Below are 21,112 nucleotides of genomic sequence, written 5' to 3' on the forward strand. Positions count from 1 at the left end.
GGGGAGAGAGAGGGAGGGAGAGGGGAGAGTTGCCGGCTCAGACCCACTCTCCATTTAACCCAGACTCGGGGCTGGGCACAACCCGAGTCCTGAGATCGTCCTGCGGCTCCCGCACTCACCCAGCCCGCTCCCCGCCCGCAGGAGTTCCGCCGACCGCCCGGCCGACCGTCTCCCGGCCGTAGGCGCCCCGCTGCCGCTCGCCGCCATGTGTCAGCCACCGAGGCCGGGCCGGGACTTTCTACCCGGGGGTGGCGGGAGAGAGCGGCCCCTGCCGGCCGGAGGAGCCCCGCACCGCTCAGGAGTCACTGGTTCAGGAGTCAATGGATCAGGGGTCACTGGATCAGGACCTCTGGATTGTGGGTCAATGGATCTGGGTCACTGGCTCAGGTCTCACTGGATCAGGGTTCACTGGATCGGGTGTTTCGGAATTGGGGTCACTGGATCAAAATCTGTGGATCGGGGTTCACTGGTCAGGGTTTAATCTACATATTGATTGGGTGAACCAAACTGGTAGCAATGCAGGGCTGAAAGGACATAAAGTCAGTATCGACAAAGCACAAATATCCCAAGAAGAGGTTGTATACCTGGGACAAAAGATTTCACAAGGAAAGAGAGAACTTAAATAGGATAGAACTGCAGCCATTCGGGCTGCTAAAAAACCCACCACTATTCAGGAACTAAGGTCTTTTTTGGGATTGTGTAACTTTAACAGAAATTGGATTGACTCCTTCACACAGCTTGCTCAGCCACTGAATGATATTTTGAAGGGGAAACGTGCCTCTAAAGAAGCCATCACCCTCACTAAAGAACAGCTAGAGGCCTTCCTGAGTTTGAAAAAGGCTTTGTATTCGGCACCGGCTCTGGGAATCCCCGACAGTGGTCAGCCATTTACCCTGTTTGTTCATGAGAAAGAAAGATATATGATAGTTATCCTGACACAAGAACATGGGGATCGGCAAAGACCTATTGGCTATTATTCGGCAAAACTGGATGCGATAGCCCTCGATGGGGAAGTTGCCTAAGGGCCATGGAAGTTACATGTCAAGCGGTAATGATCACTGCGGGTCTAGTCCTCGACCAAAAGCTTATTGTCAAGTGTTCCCACACCGTACACGCTTTGTTGTCTATGAATAGAATGTCTCAGGTGACGGCAGCAAGATGGACCCGCTGGACAGCAGTTTTGGAAGCTCCTAATCTCCATATCGTCTGGGCCAGCCCGGTTAATCCCGCAACTATGCTCCCGATGTCAGAATCGAGGGAGCAAGAGGGGGGAGAATGTGAAGAGCATGACTGCGTGGAGATTTTAAAAGAAACAGAAGAAGCAGCCTTAGCAGCAGAGGAGCCTCTGCACAACCCAGACCTCATCCTGTTTACAGATGGTTCCTCCTTTGTTGACAATGGTACCAGGAAAGCAGGATGGGCAGTTACAACCTTATATGAGGTAGTGGCAAAAGGATGTTTACCCTCAGGAATGTCAGCACAACAGGCCGAGCTACGGGCCCTGTCAGAAGCATGTCGAATAGCAGAAGGACAGACAGCTAATGTCTACACAGATTTGCGTTATACTTTTGGAGTCGCTCACGACTTTGGTATGTTATGGCGGAAAAGAGGATTCCTCACTGCTGCTGGTACACCTATCCGAAATGGAAAAGAAGTCCGAGACTTACTGGAGGCCATACAATTACCTCAGGAAGTGTCCATCCTGAAGTGTAAGGCCCAGACCAAGGAAAATACCACAGAAGCACAGTGAAATGCCCTAGCCGACCAGGCAGCTAAAGATGCCGCCTCACAGGGCGCTCCCCCAGAAGAGCCAACACAGATGTGCAGATTGAAAGCACTCAGGACTCTGACACGAGACTTTCAAACAATGCAAGGCGAGTGCTCCAGAGAGGAAAAATGGACATGGATTGAGGCAGGAATTAAGCTATGTGAAGATGGTGTCTGGAGACAAAGAGTTACCGACAAGCCAGTCGCGCCACAAGCGCTCATGCCTTTTTTAGCCCAACAGATCCACTCGTGGGACACTTGGCCTCACAACAAATGACGGCACGGTTCCAGAAAAGCTGGTGGGGTCAGGAATTTAAAAAACATGCCCAGCTGGTAACAGACCGCTGTGTGGTCTGCCAGAAAAATAATTCTGGACCCATCACGGTAATGCCCCAACTGAGGCCCCCTGCCCCTGTCAGACCATTCCAGCATCTGCAGGTTGATTATATATCTCTTCCTTCATGCCAAGGATACACTAACATTCTTGTCATGGTCGACAGATTCTCTCGATGGGTAGAATCTGTCCCAACTAAAAGAGCCACAGCCAATCACACTGCAAAGGTCTTGTGTAAGGATTACATTCCCCGATGGGGAGTCCCGAGTAGCATTGACTCAGATCAGGGAACACACTTCACAGGTGCTGTCTGCCAAGAAGTCTGTCGGTTACTGAACATTACGTGGGATTTACACTGTCCTTATCATCCACAATCATCAGGACAAGTGGAGCGAATGAATCGAACTCTGAAACAACGGCTTGCCAAATATCACCAAGAAGGAACACCATGGCCCCAGGCACTACCAATAGTGCTATGTAGCATTAGGGCAACCCCGAACAGAACTACAGGTCTAAGCCCATTTGAAATTATAACAGGAAGACCCATGTCGCTGCCAACAACTATCGATTTACGGAAAGTTGATGTTCACTTAATGAGTGACACTTTGTTATCATACTGTCAGAACTTAACCAATGCTATTAGTTCTGTTTCCCGACAGGTATTGGCAGCTTGGGGTAATCCACCCGAAGGAGGACACGACATCATCCCGGGAGTCTGGGTGTATGTGAAAAAGTTGCATAAAGAACCTTTGGGTGCCAAGTGGGAGGGACCTTATCAAGTGTTATTGACCACCCAGGCAGCTGTTAAAGTCCAAGGAAAGAAAGCCTGGATCCACGCTTCACACGTTAAACGAGCACCCGTAACTGAAGCTGAAATCTAATAAGGACAATTACTTTTTGCGAAAATGTATAAATTTACTGTAGTATTGATTGTAGGTATTCTAGGCATAGGCCTACTTCTTACTAGCTGACCCTCTGCACCAAAGGGATAGTAGGGTAGCAAGGGAATTACATGTAAATACCTTTTACTTTTATATTGTTTGTTTATGTTGATTAAATGTTGTTGCGAGACACCTTGCAGGTCCCAGCAGACCGTCTGTACGTGGCACAGGGGTATGTTATGCTTTAGGAAAGGTTGTTTACTGGTTGAATTAAGATATTGATTTGGATTAAATTGGAATAAGGTTAATTAACCTACTAAAACCAGACTTCCATTGTGGCCACGATGGAACTCGGGTTGGTGTAAATTTGTGTGGAAGCTACTAGTCCGGACATGTGGCGAAACACATCAACAAATTTTAGAAGGAAACTCTATTAACATGTATGAAATTATTTTGTAGAATGTTTAACCAGTGATACCTGAAGTTTTAAGATTCAGTTTGTGAAAGAATCAAAGGGGGGATTGATAGAGAATTCAAACAGGCTGCATTTAGACAGGCTGTGAAAATTCACAGACAACAAGTCAGAGATGCTACATGCATTTCAGCATGTTGCATTAAGGCATCAATCAACTTGACATTTTAGGACCCTTGGGTAGTGAGCCAATAAGGTCAAAGAAGGCGAATTCTTTTCTGTAAATTGATCCAGGCATAAATACAGCCATTTTGACCATGTGGTTTCAGTAAGACAAAGAAACTGGCAATCAGCCAGCAGCTTGTTACTCTCTGCCAAGATTAAAAAGTTAAAACTACCATCGGAGTTCGTATTTCATTGGAAATTAAGAGATCTAACAGCGCTGCGGGGGTGATCATCGTTTCCATTCATGCCGATTCAAAGAGTGCGTTTGCAAGGGCTGTGGAACAATTGGACACCTCTATCGAGTGTGCAGGCAAGCTGCAAAGCCTGTTAAACCTGCAAACCACCATGTTGCAGAGGAGGACAGATCCACGGAGGATCACGACGAATCAGAGCCTCAGATCGAGGAGGCAGAGGTACATGGCGGCGGCGCAGGCGCGGTGAGGCGGGAGCCGGTGATGGTGGCGGGATTGCAGGCGGCGGGAGCGGTGGCGCTGAGGGAGCTGTCGGTGCCGGCGGATGCTGCCTGACCTACTGAGTATTTCCAGCATTTTCTGCTTTTATTTCAGATTCCAGCATCTGTAATATTTTGCTTTTGTGACAGGATGGTGAAATGGGCAGAAGCATGGCAAATGGAGTGCAATGCGGAGTAGTGTGCAGTGCTGTGCTTTGGGAGGACGAATATGGAAAGACATTGAACGGCACGATTTTGTAAAGTGTGGATGAGCAGAAGACCTCTGCTCATCCACAAATCCTTAAAGGTGGCAGGGCAAGTTGATGAGGTGTATTTGGGTTTATAAATAGATAAGTAGAATATAAAAGCAAAGAGATCATGCTATCATGCTCGAACTTTATAAATCATTGGTTAGGCCTCAGATGGAGTATTGTGGACAATTCTGGGCTTCACACTTCAGGAAAGATGTAAAGGCCTTAGAAAGGCTACACAGTAGGTGTGCCAGGATGTTACTAGGAGGAGGGACTTCAGTTATGGGGAGAGGTTGGAAAAGTTTGGTGTTCTCCTTGGAACGGAGAAGGTTGGGAGGTGACCGAATGGAGGTTTTCAGGATGATGGGCAGTTTTGAGAGTGGATAGGGAGGGCTCTTCCCTCTGGCGGGTGGGTCAGTGATCAGGGGTCGTCGATTTAAAATCATTGGCAGAGGATCGAGAGGGAGACGAGGAGAAATGTTTTCACTGAAAGAGTTGCTGGGATCTGGAGCGCTCGACCTGAAGGGGTGGTGGAGGCTGATTGCATGAGTGGTTTTGAGATGGAGTTGGACAGGGACTTGAGGATGAAGAACTTGCAGGGTTACGGACTAAAAGCGGGGATGTGGGACTGAGCACAACTTCTCTTTCAAAGAGCGAGCGCAGGTGGGCACAGGAAACGTTACAGGGACACCCTGAAAGCCTCCCTGAAAAAGTGCAACAGCCCCACTGACACCTAGGAGTCCTTGGCCAAAGAGCGCCTTAAGTGGAGGAAGTGCATCCGGGAGGGCGCTGACCACTGCAGGTTCTTCATCCTCAAGTCCCTGTCCAACTCCATTTCAGAATTGTTTGTGGAATCGGCTTCCGCCGCCGTTTCGGGTCGAGCGTTCCAGATCCCGGCAACACTAAGTGAAAACATGACGTGAATGATCAGCCATAATCTTATTGAATGGTGGTGCAGGCTCGAAGGGCCAAATGGCCTACTCCTCCACCTATTTTCTATGTTTCTATGTTTCTATGGGGTGCACACATTCACCACGAATTGTCCCCCGATAATGCTAAATGTTGAACTAAATGGACTCCAGGTGTCAATGGAGCTGGACACGGGTGCGAGCAAGTCAATCATGGGCAAAAAGACTTTCGAAAGGTTGTGGTGCAACAAGGCCTCAAGGCCAGTCTTAACTCCAGTTCGCACGAAACTAAGAACTTACACGAAAGAACGGATTCCTGTAATCGGCAGTGCAACCGTAAAGGTCTCCTACGATGGAGCGGTGCACAAGCTACCACTCTGGGTAGTACCGGGCGATGGTCCCACGCTGCTCAGCAGGAGCTGGCTGGGAAAGATACGCTGGAACTGGGACGACATCCGAGTGCTATTGCTTGCTGATGACACTTCGTGTGCCCAGGTCTTAAACAAATTTCCTTCGCTGTTCGAACCAGGCATCGGGAAATTCCAAGGAGCAAAAGTGCAGAGCCACCTCATTCCGGGGGCGCAACCCATCCATCACAAGGCAAGAGCAGTACCGTACATGATGAGAGAAAGGGTAGAGATTGAGCTAGATCGGCTACAAAGAGAGGGCATCATTTCCCGGATCGAGTTCAATGAGTGGGCCAGTCCTATCGTCCCAGTCCTCAAGGGAGACGGCACCATCAGAATCTGTGGCGATTACAAAGTAACTATCAATTGTTTCTCCCTGCAGGACCAATACCCACTACCAAATGCCGACGACCTCTTTGCAACACTGGTGGGAGGAAAGATGTTCACGAAGCTGCATCTGACTTCAGCCTACATGACGCAGGAACTGGAGAAATCATCGAAGGCCCTCATCTGCATCAACACGCACAAAGGTATTTTTGTTTATAACAGATGCCTGTTTGGAATCCGATTGGCGGCGGCGATATTCCAGAGAAACATGGAAAGTTTACTGAAGTCGGCCCCGCACACCGTGGTCTTCCAGGATGACATCTTGGTCACAGGTCGGAACACAGTCGAGCATCTGCAGAACCTGGAGGAGGTTCTTAGTCGACTCAACCACGTGGGGCTCAGGTTAAAATGCTCAAAGTGCATTTTCCTGGTGCCTGAAGTGGAGTTCCTGGGAAGGAGGATTGCGGCGGATGGCATCAGGCCCACCAACGCGAAGACGGAGGCAATCGAGAATGCACCGAGACCACAGAATGTGACAGAGCTGCCATCGTTTCTGGGACTCCTGAACTATTTTGGTAACTTCTTACCAGGTCTCAGCACACTGTTAGAACCACTGCACGCCTTACTACAAAAAGGGAACGAATACGTTTGGGGCAAAAGCCAAGAAAATTCCTTTGTAAAAGCGAGAAAATTGTTATGCTCAAACAAATTGTTTGTGTTCTATGATCCATGTAAGTGTTTGGTACTAGCATGTGATACATCGTCATATGGCGTCGGGTGTGTATTGCAACAAGCTAATGATTTCGGGAAACTGCAACCGGTTGCTTATGCATCCAGGAGTCTGTCTAAGGCTGAGAGAGCCTACAGCATGATTGAGAAAGAAGCATTAGCGTGTGCCTATGGGGTAAAGAAAATGCATCAATACCTGTTTGGGCTAAAATTCGAATTGGAAACTGACCATAAGCCACTTGTTCTCCGAGAGTAAAGGGATAAGTATTATACAATTTGAGCATAACCTCTCTGCTCTTGTATTCTATGCCTCGGCCAATAAAGCCAAGCATTCCGTATGCCTTCTTAACCACCTTATCCACCTGACCTGCTACTTTCAGGGATCTGTGGACAAGCACTCCAAGGTCCCTTTGTTCATCTACACTATTAAGTGGCCTACCATTTAATGTGTATACCCTTTCCTTATTAGCCCCCGCAAAGTGCATCACCTCACATTTCTCTGAATTAAATTCCATTTGCCACTGCTCTGCCCACCTATCAATCATTACCCTTTGCTTCCTACCTCCAAACCAATTTTGGATCCAACTTGACACTTTGCCCTGCATCGTACGCACTACCCTCATCGACCCTCTTGGTTACCTCCTCAAAAAATGCAATCAGGTTAGTCAGATATGATCTTAGAAACATAGAAAATAGGTGCAGGAGCAGGCCATTCGGCCCTTCGAGCCTGCATCACCATTCAATATGATCATGGTTGATCATTCAACCTCAGTACCCCATTCCTGCTTTCTCTCCGTACCCCCGATCCCGTTAGCCGTAAGGGCCACATCTAACTCCCTTTTGAATATATCCAACGAATTGGACTCAACAACTTGCTCTGGGAGAGAATTCCACAGATTCACAACTCTCTGGGTGAAAAAGTTTCTCCTCATCTCGTTCCTATATGACTTACCCCTTATCCTTAGACTGTGACCCCTGGTTCTGGACTTCCCCAACATCGGGAACATTCTTCCTGCATCTAACCTGTCCAGTCCCGTCAGAATTTTATATGTTTCTATGAGATCCCCTCTCATTCTTCTAAATTCCAGTGAATACAGGCCCAGTCGATCCAGTCTTTCCTCATATGTCAGTCCTGCCATCCCAGGAATCAGTCTGGTGAACCTCAATAGCAAGCACAGCCTTCCTGCAAACTGCACACAATACTCAAGGTGTGGTCTCACCAAGGCCCTGTACAACTGCAGCCAGACCTTCCTGCTCCTATACTCAAATCCTCTCACTATGAAGGCCAGCATGTCATTTGCCTTCTTCACCACCTGTTGTACCTGCATACCAACTTTCAATGACTGATGTACCAGGACACCCAGGTCTCGTTGCACCTCCCCTTTTACTAATCTGTCACCATTCAGATAATAATCTGCCTTCCTGTTTTTGCCACCAAAGTGTATAGCCTCACATTTATCCATATTATACTGCATCTGCCATCCATTTGCCCATTCACCTAACTTGTCCAAGTCTCCCTGCAGCCTCTTAGCATCCTCCTCGCAGCTCGTACTGTCATGTATTCAACCAGCATTGTAACCCATGTATAATCTGACCTAAGTTGTACACTGTGAGAACAATGACCACTAGGTGGGAGACACTCCTAACCTGGGCCTTCAGGTAGAAAAGGGGAAGCTCCACCCACCTTCATCACTTGGAGTGCTAAGGAATAAAGGACAGGTCACAGACTGACCTCTCAAGCATGGGCCTCGTGTGCATTTATACTGTATAGTAGGACCTATCACGTACTGCCACCCAGCTTAGTGTCATCTGCAAACTTGGAGATATTACATTCAATTTCTTCGTCTAAATCATTAATGTATGTTGTAAATTGTAAATTGTAAATAGCTGGGGTCCCAGCACTGAACCCTGCGGCACCCCACTAGTCACTGCCTGCCATTCTGAAAAGGACCCTCAACAAATCTGTGCTGACTGTCCCTAATTAATACTTACCTTTCCAAATGCAGATTTATCCTGTCTTTCAGGCTTTTTTCCAATAATTTTCCCACCACTGAGGTTAGGCTGCCAGGCCTGTAATTACTCAGCCTATCCCTTTCTCACTGGATCGGGGTTTCCCTGGATCGGGGGTCTCTAGATCGGGTGGGGGGTCCCTGGATCGGGGTGTCCCTGGATTGGGGGCGTCTCTGGATCGGGGGGTCCCTGGATCGGGGGGTCCCTCGTGGCCGATTCCAATATAAAGATGTCCCTCAGTGCTTCGGCGAGGTGGTCGCCAAAGTCCCACGGTGCAGCTAATCGTCTCAGGTCTGCAGCGTATTTAGCAATTTTTTGGTCTTTAGGCCGCCGGTGTGTGTAGAACGGTGTCTGGCTGTGAGGATGCTTTCTTTAGGATTGAGCTATTCCTATATCATCGTTACGAGCTCCGCATACGTTTTGGTTGTTATCTTCTCTGGGGCTAGCAGGTCCCTGACGAGGCCATAGACAGTGGGCCCACAACTGCTGAGCAGGATAGCTCGGTGCTTATCAGCCAGTGAGGTCGGTGTGTCTCCTGCCAGGTCGTTCGCGATGAAAAAATGTTCAAGCCTTTCCACAAAGGCCTCCCAATCTACTCCATCGGCGAATTGTTGAAAGTTGCCAAGGTTAGCCTTTTCTCGTGTGGAAATTCGTAATCTCGTCGACAGTTATTGTGTCTGTAAGCACTCTAGTAATGAGATAAGGTATTGTACTTGAACTGTTGTGACCTTTGTTGTATATGCATGCCTGTTTACGGTGTGATGTCTGTAACACTGTTATGTAACATTGAATGTACCCTTATACTGTACACACCTTACCTGTACACCATTGAGTGCTACTGCTGGAGACTTAAGGTTACCTGCAGTATAAAAAGGAGCTCACAGCTTGGTGCCCTCACTCGATGAGCTGCAAATAAAGGACTGCAGGTCTGCACAGTTTAAGTACCATACCCTGCCTCATGGAGTCATTACTAAAGGTGCCTACACACACTACAACTGGTTACGGGAACACGAGGTCACGAACCACACGCTCAACATGTCTAACCTCAGCAACTTTCAGCAATTTACAGAGGGGGAAGATTGGGATGCTTTTGTGGAAAGATTGGAACATTTCTTTATAGCCAACGACCTGGATGGGTACATACCGGCTACACTACCGAACAAACACAGGGCCATCCTGCTTAGCAGTTGTGGGCCCACCATCCATTGTCTCATCAGGGACTTACTAGCCCCGGAGAAGACAACCACCAAGAGCTATGAGGAACTTGTAACAATCATACAGGAACAACTAAAACCGAAAGAAAGCATCCTCACAGCCAGGACCAGTTCTACACTTACCGGCGACCTTAGGACCAAGAAATTGCCAAGTATGCTGCACATCTAAGAAGACTAGCTGCACCGTGTGAGTTTGGCGACCACCTTAATGAAGCCCTAAGGGACATATTCGTTATCGGAATCGGCCACGAAGGCCTCCTACACAAATTACTGTCAGTTGACATCACGGTCACCCTGCAGAAAGCAATTCAACTGAGCCAGGCCTACATGGTTTCGGCCAGCGACTCCAGGCGAATACTGACCCAGGACTCTAAACCGGCGAGCGCAGTGCACCGCATGGATACTTCTAAAGGCAGAAATGCTGCCCCGACTCCCGCAACCCCGAGTCCGCTACATGGGGAAAACCGGATGGCCCCGTGCTGGTGCTGTGGAGGAAGCCACAGGGCCCACCAGTGCCACTACAAAGACTATGCATGCAAAAGCTGCAAAGAGAAAGGGCACCTTCAGAGAATGTGCAGAAAAAGCTGTACTCACCACGTCTCTGATGAGTTGGCTGATCACCGGGGCTCCAACACAGATGAAGGTGAAGTTGCTCAACCCCTGGAAGAGTATGGAACTCATACCTGCTCCACCGAAAGTTCTCCGTGGACGATGGAAGTGGACATCGACGGGGTCCCAGTCTCCATGGAGATCGACACAGGGGCGAGCCAGTCTGTGATGAGCCAAACGACCTTTGAAAAACTTTGGATAAATCCCGCCAATCGACCGAAACTGTCTCCTGTCCAGGTGCAGCTCCTCACCTACACCAAAGGTAAAATGCAAATTGTTGGCAGCGCGGACGTCCAGGTCTCCCAGGGCAGTGTGCTGAACAAACTTTCCCTGTGGATTGTAGCCACCGACGGTCCCACGCTGCTGGGCAGGAATTGGATGAACCCGGTCCACATCAGGCCAAGTGGCGACGGCCTCTGGGCTCCGGCAATCAACACCGATATGGATCCATCGCTGCATCCGGAGATCCCACTGTCCAGCTCGACGGTGCTGCGACGACTCCTCAACCCCACGGCGAAATCTCCAGGACCGAGGATCCAAACTCCAGGGCAGGACTCCAAGGGATGAACAGCGTCGAAAGAAGTGGACACCCGACGTCCAGGGTCAAACCTGTGGAAGAAAAGACCGCCACAGCCTACCTGAAGGAGAGCCAGAAGATGGCAGCCTCACCACGAGGAGAAGAACCTGAAATCAAAATGCCCGTGACCATACCACGAGGGGTAGCATTAGAGCAGCGACACATGGCACCGAGCGGCCAATCGAATTGGGAGGCTCCCTTAAAGGTGACCAGTAACCAAAAAAAATTAAAGGGAAGTTTCAACTATTTGAGTATACGGACTTTAAAGCTATAGTTGCAATTAAAGGCTGCAAGTATGAAAATGTATGCAATGTAACCATGAATTGTGATGCTGGTTTAACTAATATGACTAATAAGATGAATGCAGGTGTCAGTAAGGTTAAGAACAAGTTTATTATGCTTAACAATTATGATAGAGAATGTGAAATGCCTAATATAACCATGTCTGTTGAGACCAGGACACCCAAAAGTGATGCAAATGATAGAAATGTATAATGCAGACTCGACTATGTGTGATCAGAGCCAAGGTGTCATGTATACCGTTAGGACACTGCCAAAGGACATTGGGTCCTACAGCGACCATGCTGATGCCAATGGAATCCCCTGGTAGGAGACCCCCAGGTCCAGCAGGCTACCTGACCATGTAGCCTGGACCTTTGGAACGAATGTAATGCCCCTTGCAGGACACACACACAGCCAGTGGGAGCAGACCCACTACAGGGACAGTGGTCAATGGGCAGCCCAGCCACCACCAATGGCAACCTGCACCAGACCAGCCCTACAACCCCTGGCCACCAGGGCCAACACCAGAAGCACGAGGCCAATATACCCTCCAGCTTCCCTGGCAAACCCTGGGATGACCTGACCCTCATCCCCATTGGTGGGCAAGGAGCCCACCCAGTCTTGTGGCCCTGCCCACCACTCCACAACTACCCACATCACAGTGTATACACACCACCCACTGCTGCTGTGGCTACCCTCCCTGAGGGATCCCAAACAGTAACACCCACATGGTCTGTGTGTGAGGGAGGGGAAATGTACGAGGCCAGCCTCAAGCACAGGGGTCACACCTGGCAACCACACAACCCTCACCACAACCTCCCATAGCCCACCACTGATCACCTCCCCTGGGCATGACAATAAGGATATGAAAAATGCTTGGGGGGTGGGGGGAGGGGAGTGTTGTTGTGTATGCATGCCTGTTTACTGTGTGATGTCTGTAACACTGTTATTCCACACTGAATGTACCTTACACTGTACACACCTTACCTGTACACCAGAGGGTGCTGCTGTTGGAGACCTAAGGGTTACCTGCACACTGCAGGTAACCCAGTATAAAAAGGAGCTCACAGCTTGGTGTCCTCACTCAGGAGCTGCAAATAAAGGACTACATGTCTACACAATTTTAGTATCATACCCTAGCTCGTGGAGTCTAATAATTTTTTTTTCGTAGCCAATATGTTATTAACTAAACACAATACAGAGCAGATAAAATTTTACATCAGTTTCCATATTCTTCTTTCTTCGGATGCCTTTCTTATGAAATATAAAAATATTGAATTAGTTTTTGTATTTAACAAATTTCACACATTTTACACAAAAGGGAAAAGAGGGCGGAGCTTCCTTAGTTTGTAGCACCGAGAAATTTTTGCAGGCTTTTAAAAAAGGGACACTAAAGAAGACGGTGCTTTTTAAATGTTCAAATTGATTTGCTTGCAAAAACCGAAGTGAAAAGACAGTGCTTTGTTACGATTCAAAGTGATTTAAAGCAAGACCACACAATTTGTTTGGTAATCCAATTAAAATGTTCAATTTTTTTTTTAAGCAACTGTAACTTCAAGGCTGAAGTTTAATTTTTTGTTAAACAACTCGACTTTTGTGCATTTCACGGCTCCATAAATCATAATCAAAATAAATCCACACCTGCGTTTCTAACTTAAAACCTAGTTCAATTCTAGGTACACAATGAATATTTATTCATACCTTCCCAGATCCAGTACAACATTACAAAGGATTAAAAAAGCTTTCAGCTCCACATCCAAAAAGTGGGGAAGCTAAAAAACACAGATTCTTCTTTCTTTTTAAGACAGGCTTTCAGACAAATGAAAAATTCATAAACTCCCACCCCAAACATTCCAGTCAGGAAACCTTCCACACAAACAGACACACTTTCATACAAACTGAAAATGTTTAAACACCCTTTCACGCTTGGCTAAGCACTTAGTAATCGACTCCTCGGGTCCCCAATCCCTGGTTGTTTCGGCCATCCCTTTAAAATTGTAAGCCTCACAGCTTTCTCCCCACCAGTACTTTTAGGTGTTTCCTGCGCGGCTTGTTTTTCTGCTCTTTAATAGATCTGACTCTGTGGTTCGCTCTATAGTTACCCAGCTTTACAAATACGTTCCGACCCAATCGCACCTTCTCCTGGGTCTGTTTCAAATTTGTTCAGATACTACGGTATTACCGGGTGACCAGCAGTGGGTTGAACCCTAACTATTGGCTGGTAGCTTAAAAATACTCACCCCTTTGGTTCACCCCTGCTGACCACACTCAGGTGCCGCAGGATCCTGCCGACTACGCCAATTGTTGTGGAGAAATCTTCCTTTCTCCCGAACGGACCTACTGAAATAGAGGATCGATGCCTGATTGATGACAGACTCCAGAGATAGGTTTGAAATGATCTTTATTCAAGCATATGCAGGGAAAGAACCCTTCTCGATCACTCCTGAGAGGGACTTCTCCGATTCACAAATCAATAACGTTTATATATAGTATTATTTGGCAATCTTACAATATTTCATATGCAGCTGTCAGGCATACTGTCTATATTTCCAGACAGCTTACTCCCTAATGTCCTTGGAGATTTTATTAGTAGGTGTTGTCAACTCCCTTGAGTTTTGCCCTTCATTCCCTTACCAGCCAAAACTGTCCCTTTCCCATGAGCTCAGCTGCTGCTACAATAGTGTTATTATTTTTAACCCTTACACTCTGGATCGGGGGTCTCTGGAGGGTCACTGGATTGGAGGTAACTGGATCAGGGATCTATTCCTGCTATTTCCACTGATGTAACCATTAATCGGGCAATGTCCTCGACCCAACATCAGCTGCTTCAATGACCTTCCCTCCCTCATAAGTCACTGACAATTCCACAGCTCCATTCACAAACGTTATGGTGATGAATTAGCCTGCACAGTACCTGGCCCTTGAATTAATTGACAGTCACACCACCCAAGAGCCATCTCCAACAATAAAAAGCACAGCCACCATTTCCCTGACCTTCAATGGTGCCACCATGGCCGAGAGGTCACTATTGAGCAGATGCTGAACTGGAGCAGCCAAAGCAACACAATACCAGGGCTGAGACTGGGCACTGTTCACACAGTGACTAGTAGCTCAGCACCTGACACTCCCTTCCCATTGACAAAGCTGCAGTCAGGAATGTGATGGAATACTCACCTGGAACGCTGCAGCAACACAAGGAAATTGATGCCATCCAGGACAGGTTCACTGCATCAAAGCCCCTGCCACAGGTGGTTAAGAAGCCATACGGAATGCTTGCCTTTATTAGTCGAGGCATGGAATACAAGAGCAGGGAGGTTATGCTTGAACTGTATAAAATATTGGTTATGCCGCAGCTGGAGTACTGCATGCAGTTCTGGTCACCACATTACAGGAAGGATGTGATTGCACTGGAGAGGGTTCAGAGGAGATTGTTGCCAAGAATGTTGCCTGGGCTGGAGAATTTTGGCAAGGGGGAAAGATTGGATAGGCTGGGTTTGTTTTCTTTGGAACAGAGGAGGCTGAGGGGAGACTAGATTGAGGTGTATAAAATTGAGGGGCCTGGATAGAGTGGATAGGAAGGACCCGTTTCCCTTGGCAGAGGGGTCAACAACCAGGAGGCATAGATTTAAAGTAATTGGGGGGAAGTATACATAGAAATTTACAGCGCAGGCCGCCATTTCGGCCCATCGTGTCCGCGCCGGCCGACAAAGAGCCGCACGGCCCTGAAGGTTACATATAAATCAATGAACAATGAACAATGGCGGAGCGGTAACGAGCATCCGGCCCAACCAGTCCACCCCACACAACTGCGACACTCCCTGCACCGAAACATTCTACACTCCACCCCACTCATAGCCATGTGGTCTTCTGGGAGAGGCAAAAACCAGATAAAAACCCAGGCCACTTGGGGGGAAAAAAAATCTGGGAAAAATCCTCTCCGACCCATCCAGGCGATCGAAACTAGTCTATAGAGGAGATATAAGGGGAAATGTCTTTGGCAAGGGCAGTGATGGTCTGGAACTGACTGCCCGAAAGGATGGTGGAGGCAGAAAGCCTCCCCACGTTAGAAAAATATTTGGATGTGTACTTAAAGTGCCGTAACCTACAGGGCTACGGACCTAGAACTGGAAAGAGATTAGGCTGGATAGCTCTTGGTCGGTCGGTGCGGACACGATGGGCCGAATGGCCTCCTTCCGTGCTGTAAATCTCTGATTCTATGTAGCAGTTACCAAGCCATCTCCACCCACTGCAGGATGTGTCGCCGATAGGATGCACTGTAGCAACTCAACAGCACTGCCACAAAAATAGCAAGAAGCTAAGAACTCAGTGGATAAGCAAAGAATCATTAAAAGCTAATGGACAGGTAGAAACAATCAGTTAAAAGGCTCATGATATTGGGCTTTATCTCAAGGGCTAGAGTACAAAGGGCTGCAAGTTATGTTGCAGCTGTACAGAGCTCTGGCGTGACCCCATTTAGAGTACGGTGTTCAGTTCTGGTCACCACAACTCCGGAAGGCTGGAGCAAGGATGTAATGAGGTCTGGAGCCGAATGGTCCTGGCAGAACGCAAACTGAGCATCGGCAAGCAGGTTATTGGTGAGTAAGTACAGCTTGATAGCATTGTCGACGATACCTTCCATCACTGTGCTGATGATTGAGTGTAGACTGATTGGCCAATTACTACCCCGAGTGGATTTGTCCTGCTTTTTGTGGACAGGATATACCTGGGCAGTTTTGCACATTGTCGGGTAGATACCAGTGCTGTAGCTGTACTGGAACAGCTTGGCTAGAGGCACGGCTAGTTCTGGAGCACAAGTGCACCACCTCCCCCCCACCCGGGCCCCCGTGTGTAATCACCCCCTCCCCCCCACCACCCAGGCCCCCCGTGTGTAATCACCCCCTCCCCCCCCCCACCTGGGCCCCCCGTGTGTAATTACCCCACCCGCCCCCCCCCCCTCTCCCCCAAGCCCCGTATGTAATCACCCGCTTGGGGGGGGGGGGGGGTTGAAAGGTTGGCCCTCCTGCTCCGGAGAAAGCTGACAAGGGCTTTGGGGGGGGGGGAAGGGAGAGGGGTTTGCATTGTAAAAGCCCTCCATGGGATTTCAACCTGCTCACTAAGGACATTGTTCTTTACAATCTGCAGTTCGAAACAGCAGCCCAAAACTCAGTCTCCAGCCCACTCCCCCTCCTCCTCCTCACCCTCCCTCACCCCCACCCCGCATGCTCCTTTCACCCCCTACCTTCCAGCTCCCCTCTGCCTCCAATTTCACCCTCACCCCAACACTCCTTCCCTGTCAGGCCCACTCTGTCAGTGCCAGCTGTCTCTCACTGGGCAGCACACTCGCCTGAGTCAGAAGGTTGTGGGTTCAGTTGCCACTCCAGAGACTTGAGCACATAAATCCAGGCCGACACTCCCAGTGCAGTGCTGAGGGAGCGCTGCACTGTCGGAGGTGACGTCTTTTGGATGAGACGTTAAACTGAGGTCTGCTCTCGGGTGGATATAAAAGATCCCAAGGCACTGTCTTGAAGAGCAGGGGAGTTATCCCCAGTGTCCTGGCCAATATTTATCCCTTAAACAACATAACAGAAAAAGATTATCTGGTCATTATCACATTGCTGTTTGTGGGAGCTTGCTGTGCACAATTTGGCTGCCGCCAAAAAGAGTAACATTATAACAGTGACTATATTTAATTGGCTGTAAAGGCGTGAAGTATAAATGCAAAACGTTTGGTTTTCTCTCTCTCTGGCTGGTTTGTTTGAACACAAACAAATGTCACTTTTGGAGCATCAAAACATTGGCAATTATTCAATCTGAAATCTGTGAATCATTCCCTCAGTTTTATTATTTGTAAAATACAGGTGAGGTGCCATCATTAGACAAACAATTTGTTTATTACATTTCTGTTTCGAGACAACAGTTAATTTCATTCCTCGTCACAATGACACAATGTCAGGTTACCAACAGTCCGAATACCCCATTACAGTCTATGTACAAATCGCCCATCTCTTCAGAAGTTAATGGCTTTGCCAAATGATGCAGCTATGTTTGCCTCTCTGAAAGCTTCCGAGACCGTCTGTAAGAGAAAAGACAGAGTGAGCCAGAGAGACCAGGTCAGTCCGCAACTTACACACAGCTTGGTGAAGGGCGGCCCTTGGAAGGGGAGTAAGGGGCTATGGGGATTAGCCATGATCATATTAAATGGCGGAGCAGGCTCGAGCAGCCATGGAGCTGACTCCTGCTCAGAGTTCTTATGTTCTTATCAATCACCTTCCTACATCGTTTAAGTTCATAACTGACATCAGTACACAATGTGTTAACCCTTCCCACACTAAACAAACTGAGGAAAAAAAGGAAACAATGGCAGGGGGGGGGGGGGGGGGGGGGGGAAGAGAAGGGGGGCTCTGCCCCAGAGAGCTGTTGAGGCTGGGTCATTGAATATATTTTTGGCGGAGATAGAGACAGATTTTTGAGCGATAAGGAGTAATGGGGAGCGGGCAGGGAAGTGGACCCGAGTCCCTGATTGAATCAGCCATGATCGTATTAAATGGCGGAGCAGGCTCGAGGGGCAGAATGGCCGACTCCTGCTCCTATTTATTATGTTCTCTCTCTCTGCCCCAGTCGCGCTCGCGCTCTCTCTGCCCCAGTCCCGCTCGCGCTCTCTCTGCCCCAGTCCCGCTCGCGCTCTCTCTGCCCCAGTCCCGCTCTCTCTGCCCCAGTCGCGCTCGCGCTCTCTCTGCCCCAGTCGCGCTCTCTCTGCCCCAGTCGCGCTCGCGCTCTCTCTGCCCCAGTCGCGCTCGCGCTCTCTCTGCCCCAGTCCCGCTCTCTCTGCCCCAGTCGCGCTCGCGCTCGCTCTGCCCCAGTCGCGCTCGCGCTCTCTCTGCCCCAGTCGCGCTCGCGCTCGCTCTGCCCCAGTCGCGCTCGCGCTCGCTCTGCCCCAGTCGCGCTCGCGCTCGCTCTGCCCCAGTCGCGCTCGCGCTCGCTCTGCCCCAGTCCCGCTCGCGCTCTCTCTGCCCCAGTCGCGCTCGCGCTCGCTCTGCCCCAGTCGCGCTCGCGCTCGCTCTGCCCCAGTCGCGCTCGCGCTCGCTCTGCCCCAGTCGCGCTCTCTCTGCCCCAGTCGCGCTCTCTCTGCCCCAGTCGCGCTCGCGCTCTCTCTGCCCCAGTCGCACTCTCTCTGCCCCAGTCGCGCTCGCGCTCTCTCTGCCCCAGTCGCGCTCGCGCTCTCTCTGCCCCAGTCCCTGACGACGACATGTGCGGGAAGTGTATCCGCCTCCAGCTCCTGACAGACCGCATTGCGGCACTGGAGCTGTAGGTGGATGAACTCTGGAGCATGCACGATGCTGAGAATGATGTGAATAGCACGTGTAGCGAGTTGGTCTTACCGCAGGTAAAGGGTACACAGCCAGATAGGGAATGGAAGACCAACAGGAAGAGCAGTGCAAGGAAGGTACTGCAGGGGTCACCTGTGGTCATCCCCCTGCAAAACAGATATACCGCTTTGGGTATCCATTTACACTGTTGGGGGGGGAGATGACTCATCAGGGGAGGACAGCAGCAGCCAAGTTCATGGCACCATGGGTGGCTCTGCTGCACCGGTGGGCAGGAAAAAGAGTGAAAGAGCGATAGTGATAGGGGATTCTATTGTAAGGGGAATAGATAGACATTTCTGTGGCCGCAATCAAGGCTCCAGGATGGTATGTTGCCTCCCTGGTGCAACGGTCAAGGATGTCTCGGAGCGGGTGCAGGGCATTCTGAAAAGGGAGGGTGAACAGCCAGCTGTCGTGGTGCATATAGGTACCAACGATATGGGTAAAAAACGGGATGAGGTCCTACAAGACGAATTTAGGGAGCTAGGAGCTAAATTAAAAAGTAGTAATCTCAGGATTGCTACCAGTGCCACGTGCTAGTCAGAGTAGGAATCGCAGGATAGCTCAGATGAATACGTGGCTTGAGGAGTGATGCACAAGGGAGGGATTCAAATTCCCGGGGCATTGGAACTGGTTCTGGGGGAGGTGGGACCAGTACAAACTGGACGGTCTGCACCTAGGCAGTACTGCAACCAATGTCCTAGGGGGAGTGTTTGCTAGTGCTGTTGGGGAGGGGTTAATCTAATATGGCAGGGGGATGGGAACCTATGCAGAGAGACAGAGGGAAGTAGAATGGGGGCAGAAGCAAAAGATAGAAAGAAGAAAAGTAAAAGTGGAGGGCAGAGAAACCCAAGGCAAAAAGCAAAAAGGGCCATATTTCAGCAAAATTCTAGAAGGGCAAAAGGTGTTAGAAAGACAAGCCTGAAGGCTCTGTGCCTCAATGCGAGGAGTATTCGGAATAAGGTGGATGAATTAACTGCGCAGACAGCAGTTAACGGATACGATGTAATTGGCATCACGGAGACATGGCTCCAGGGTGACCAAGGCTGGGAACTCAACATCCAGGGGTATTCAACATTTAGGAAGGAAAGACAGAAAAGAAAAGAAAAGGAGGCGGGGTGCATTGCTGGTTAGAGGGGAAATTAATGCAATAGTAAGAAAAGACATTAGCCTGGACGATGTGGAATCGGTATGGGTGGAGCTACGGAATACCAAGGGGCAGAAAACACCAGTGGGAGTTGTGTACAGACCACCAAACAGTAGTAGTAAGGTTGGGGACAGCATCAAACAAGAAATTAGGGTGCATGCAATAAAGGTACAGCAGTTATCATGGGTGACTAATCTACATATTGATTGGGTAACCAAACTGGTAGCAATGCGGTAGAGGAGGATTTTCTGGAATGTATTAGGGATGGTTTTCTAGACCAATATGTCGAGGAACCAACTCGAGGGCTGGCCATCCTACCGACTGGGTGATGTGTAATGAGAGAGGACTGATTGGCAATCTTGTTGTGCAAGGCCCCTTGGGGAAGAGTGACCATAACATGGTAGAGTTCTTTATTAAGATGGAGAGTGACACAGTTAATTCAGAAACTAGGGTCCTGAACTTCAGGAAAGGTAACTTCGATGGTTTGAGGCATGAATTGGCTAGAATAGACTGGCAAATGATACTTAAAGGGTTGACTGTAGGTAGGCAATGGCAAACATTTAAAGATCACATGGATGAACTTCAGCAATTGTACATCCCTGTCTGGAGTGAAAATAAAACGGGGAAGGTGGCTCAACTGTGGCTAACAAGGGAAATTAAGGATAGTGTTAAATCCAAGGAAACATAGAAAATAGGTGCAGGAGTAGGCCATTCGGCCCTTTGAGCCTGCACCGCCATTCAATAAGATCATGGCTGATCATTCTCTCAGTACCCCTTTCCTGCTTTCTCTCCATACCCCTTGATCCTCTTAGCCATAATGGCCATATCTAACTCCCTCTTGAATATATCCAATGAACTGGCATCAACAACTCTCTGCGGCAGGGAATTCCATAGGTTAACAACTCTGAGTGAAGCAGTTTCTCCTCATCTCAGTCGTAAATGGCCTACCCCTTATCCCAAGACTATGGGCCCAAGTTTCCACATGATTTGCGCCTGATTTTTAGGAGCAACTGGTGGAGAACGGACTATCTTAGAAATCGCAATTCTCCACATTTTGTTTTCTGCAGTTCTAGTCAGGTAGAACAGTTCTACTTTGGAACAGAATTTTTTCTTCAAAAGGGGGTGTGTCCAGCCACTGACGCCTGATTTGAAAGTTTCCACAGTGAAAACGTACTCCAAACTAACTTAGAATGGAGCAAGTGAAGATTTTTGTAGAA

At 48.9% G+C, this 21,112-nt stretch overlaps 1 protein-coding gene across 2 annotated transcripts in view; it reads right to left on the bottom strand.

The window, feature by feature from the left end:
• nopchap1 (NOP protein chaperone 1) overlaps nucleotides 1–281 on the bottom strand; it is an 8,009-nt gene extending 7,728 nt beyond the window's left edge. The window contains exon 1 of one of the 2 annotated variants that reach the window (XM_070897650.1): nucleotides 120–269. In XM_070897650.1, the coding sequence (XP_070753751.1) occupies nucleotides 120–207 (88 nt within the window). In that variant the 5' untranslated portion in view covers nucleotides 208–269. Of the gene's footprint in view, nucleotides 1–119 lie in introns of both variants that reach the window. The other variant, XM_070897649.1, reaches the window with a different exon arrangement.
• Nucleotides 282–21,112: the final 20,831 nt, after the last annotated feature.

This window comes from Pristiophorus japonicus, chromosome 13 (genome assembly GCF_044704955.1).
Source record: "Pristiophorus japonicus isolate sPriJap1 chromosome 13, sPriJap1.hap1, whole genome shotgun sequence".
In the NCBI taxonomy this organism is placed as follows: domain Eukaryota; kingdom Metazoa; phylum Chordata; class Chondrichthyes; family Pristiophoridae; genus Pristiophorus; species Pristiophorus japonicus.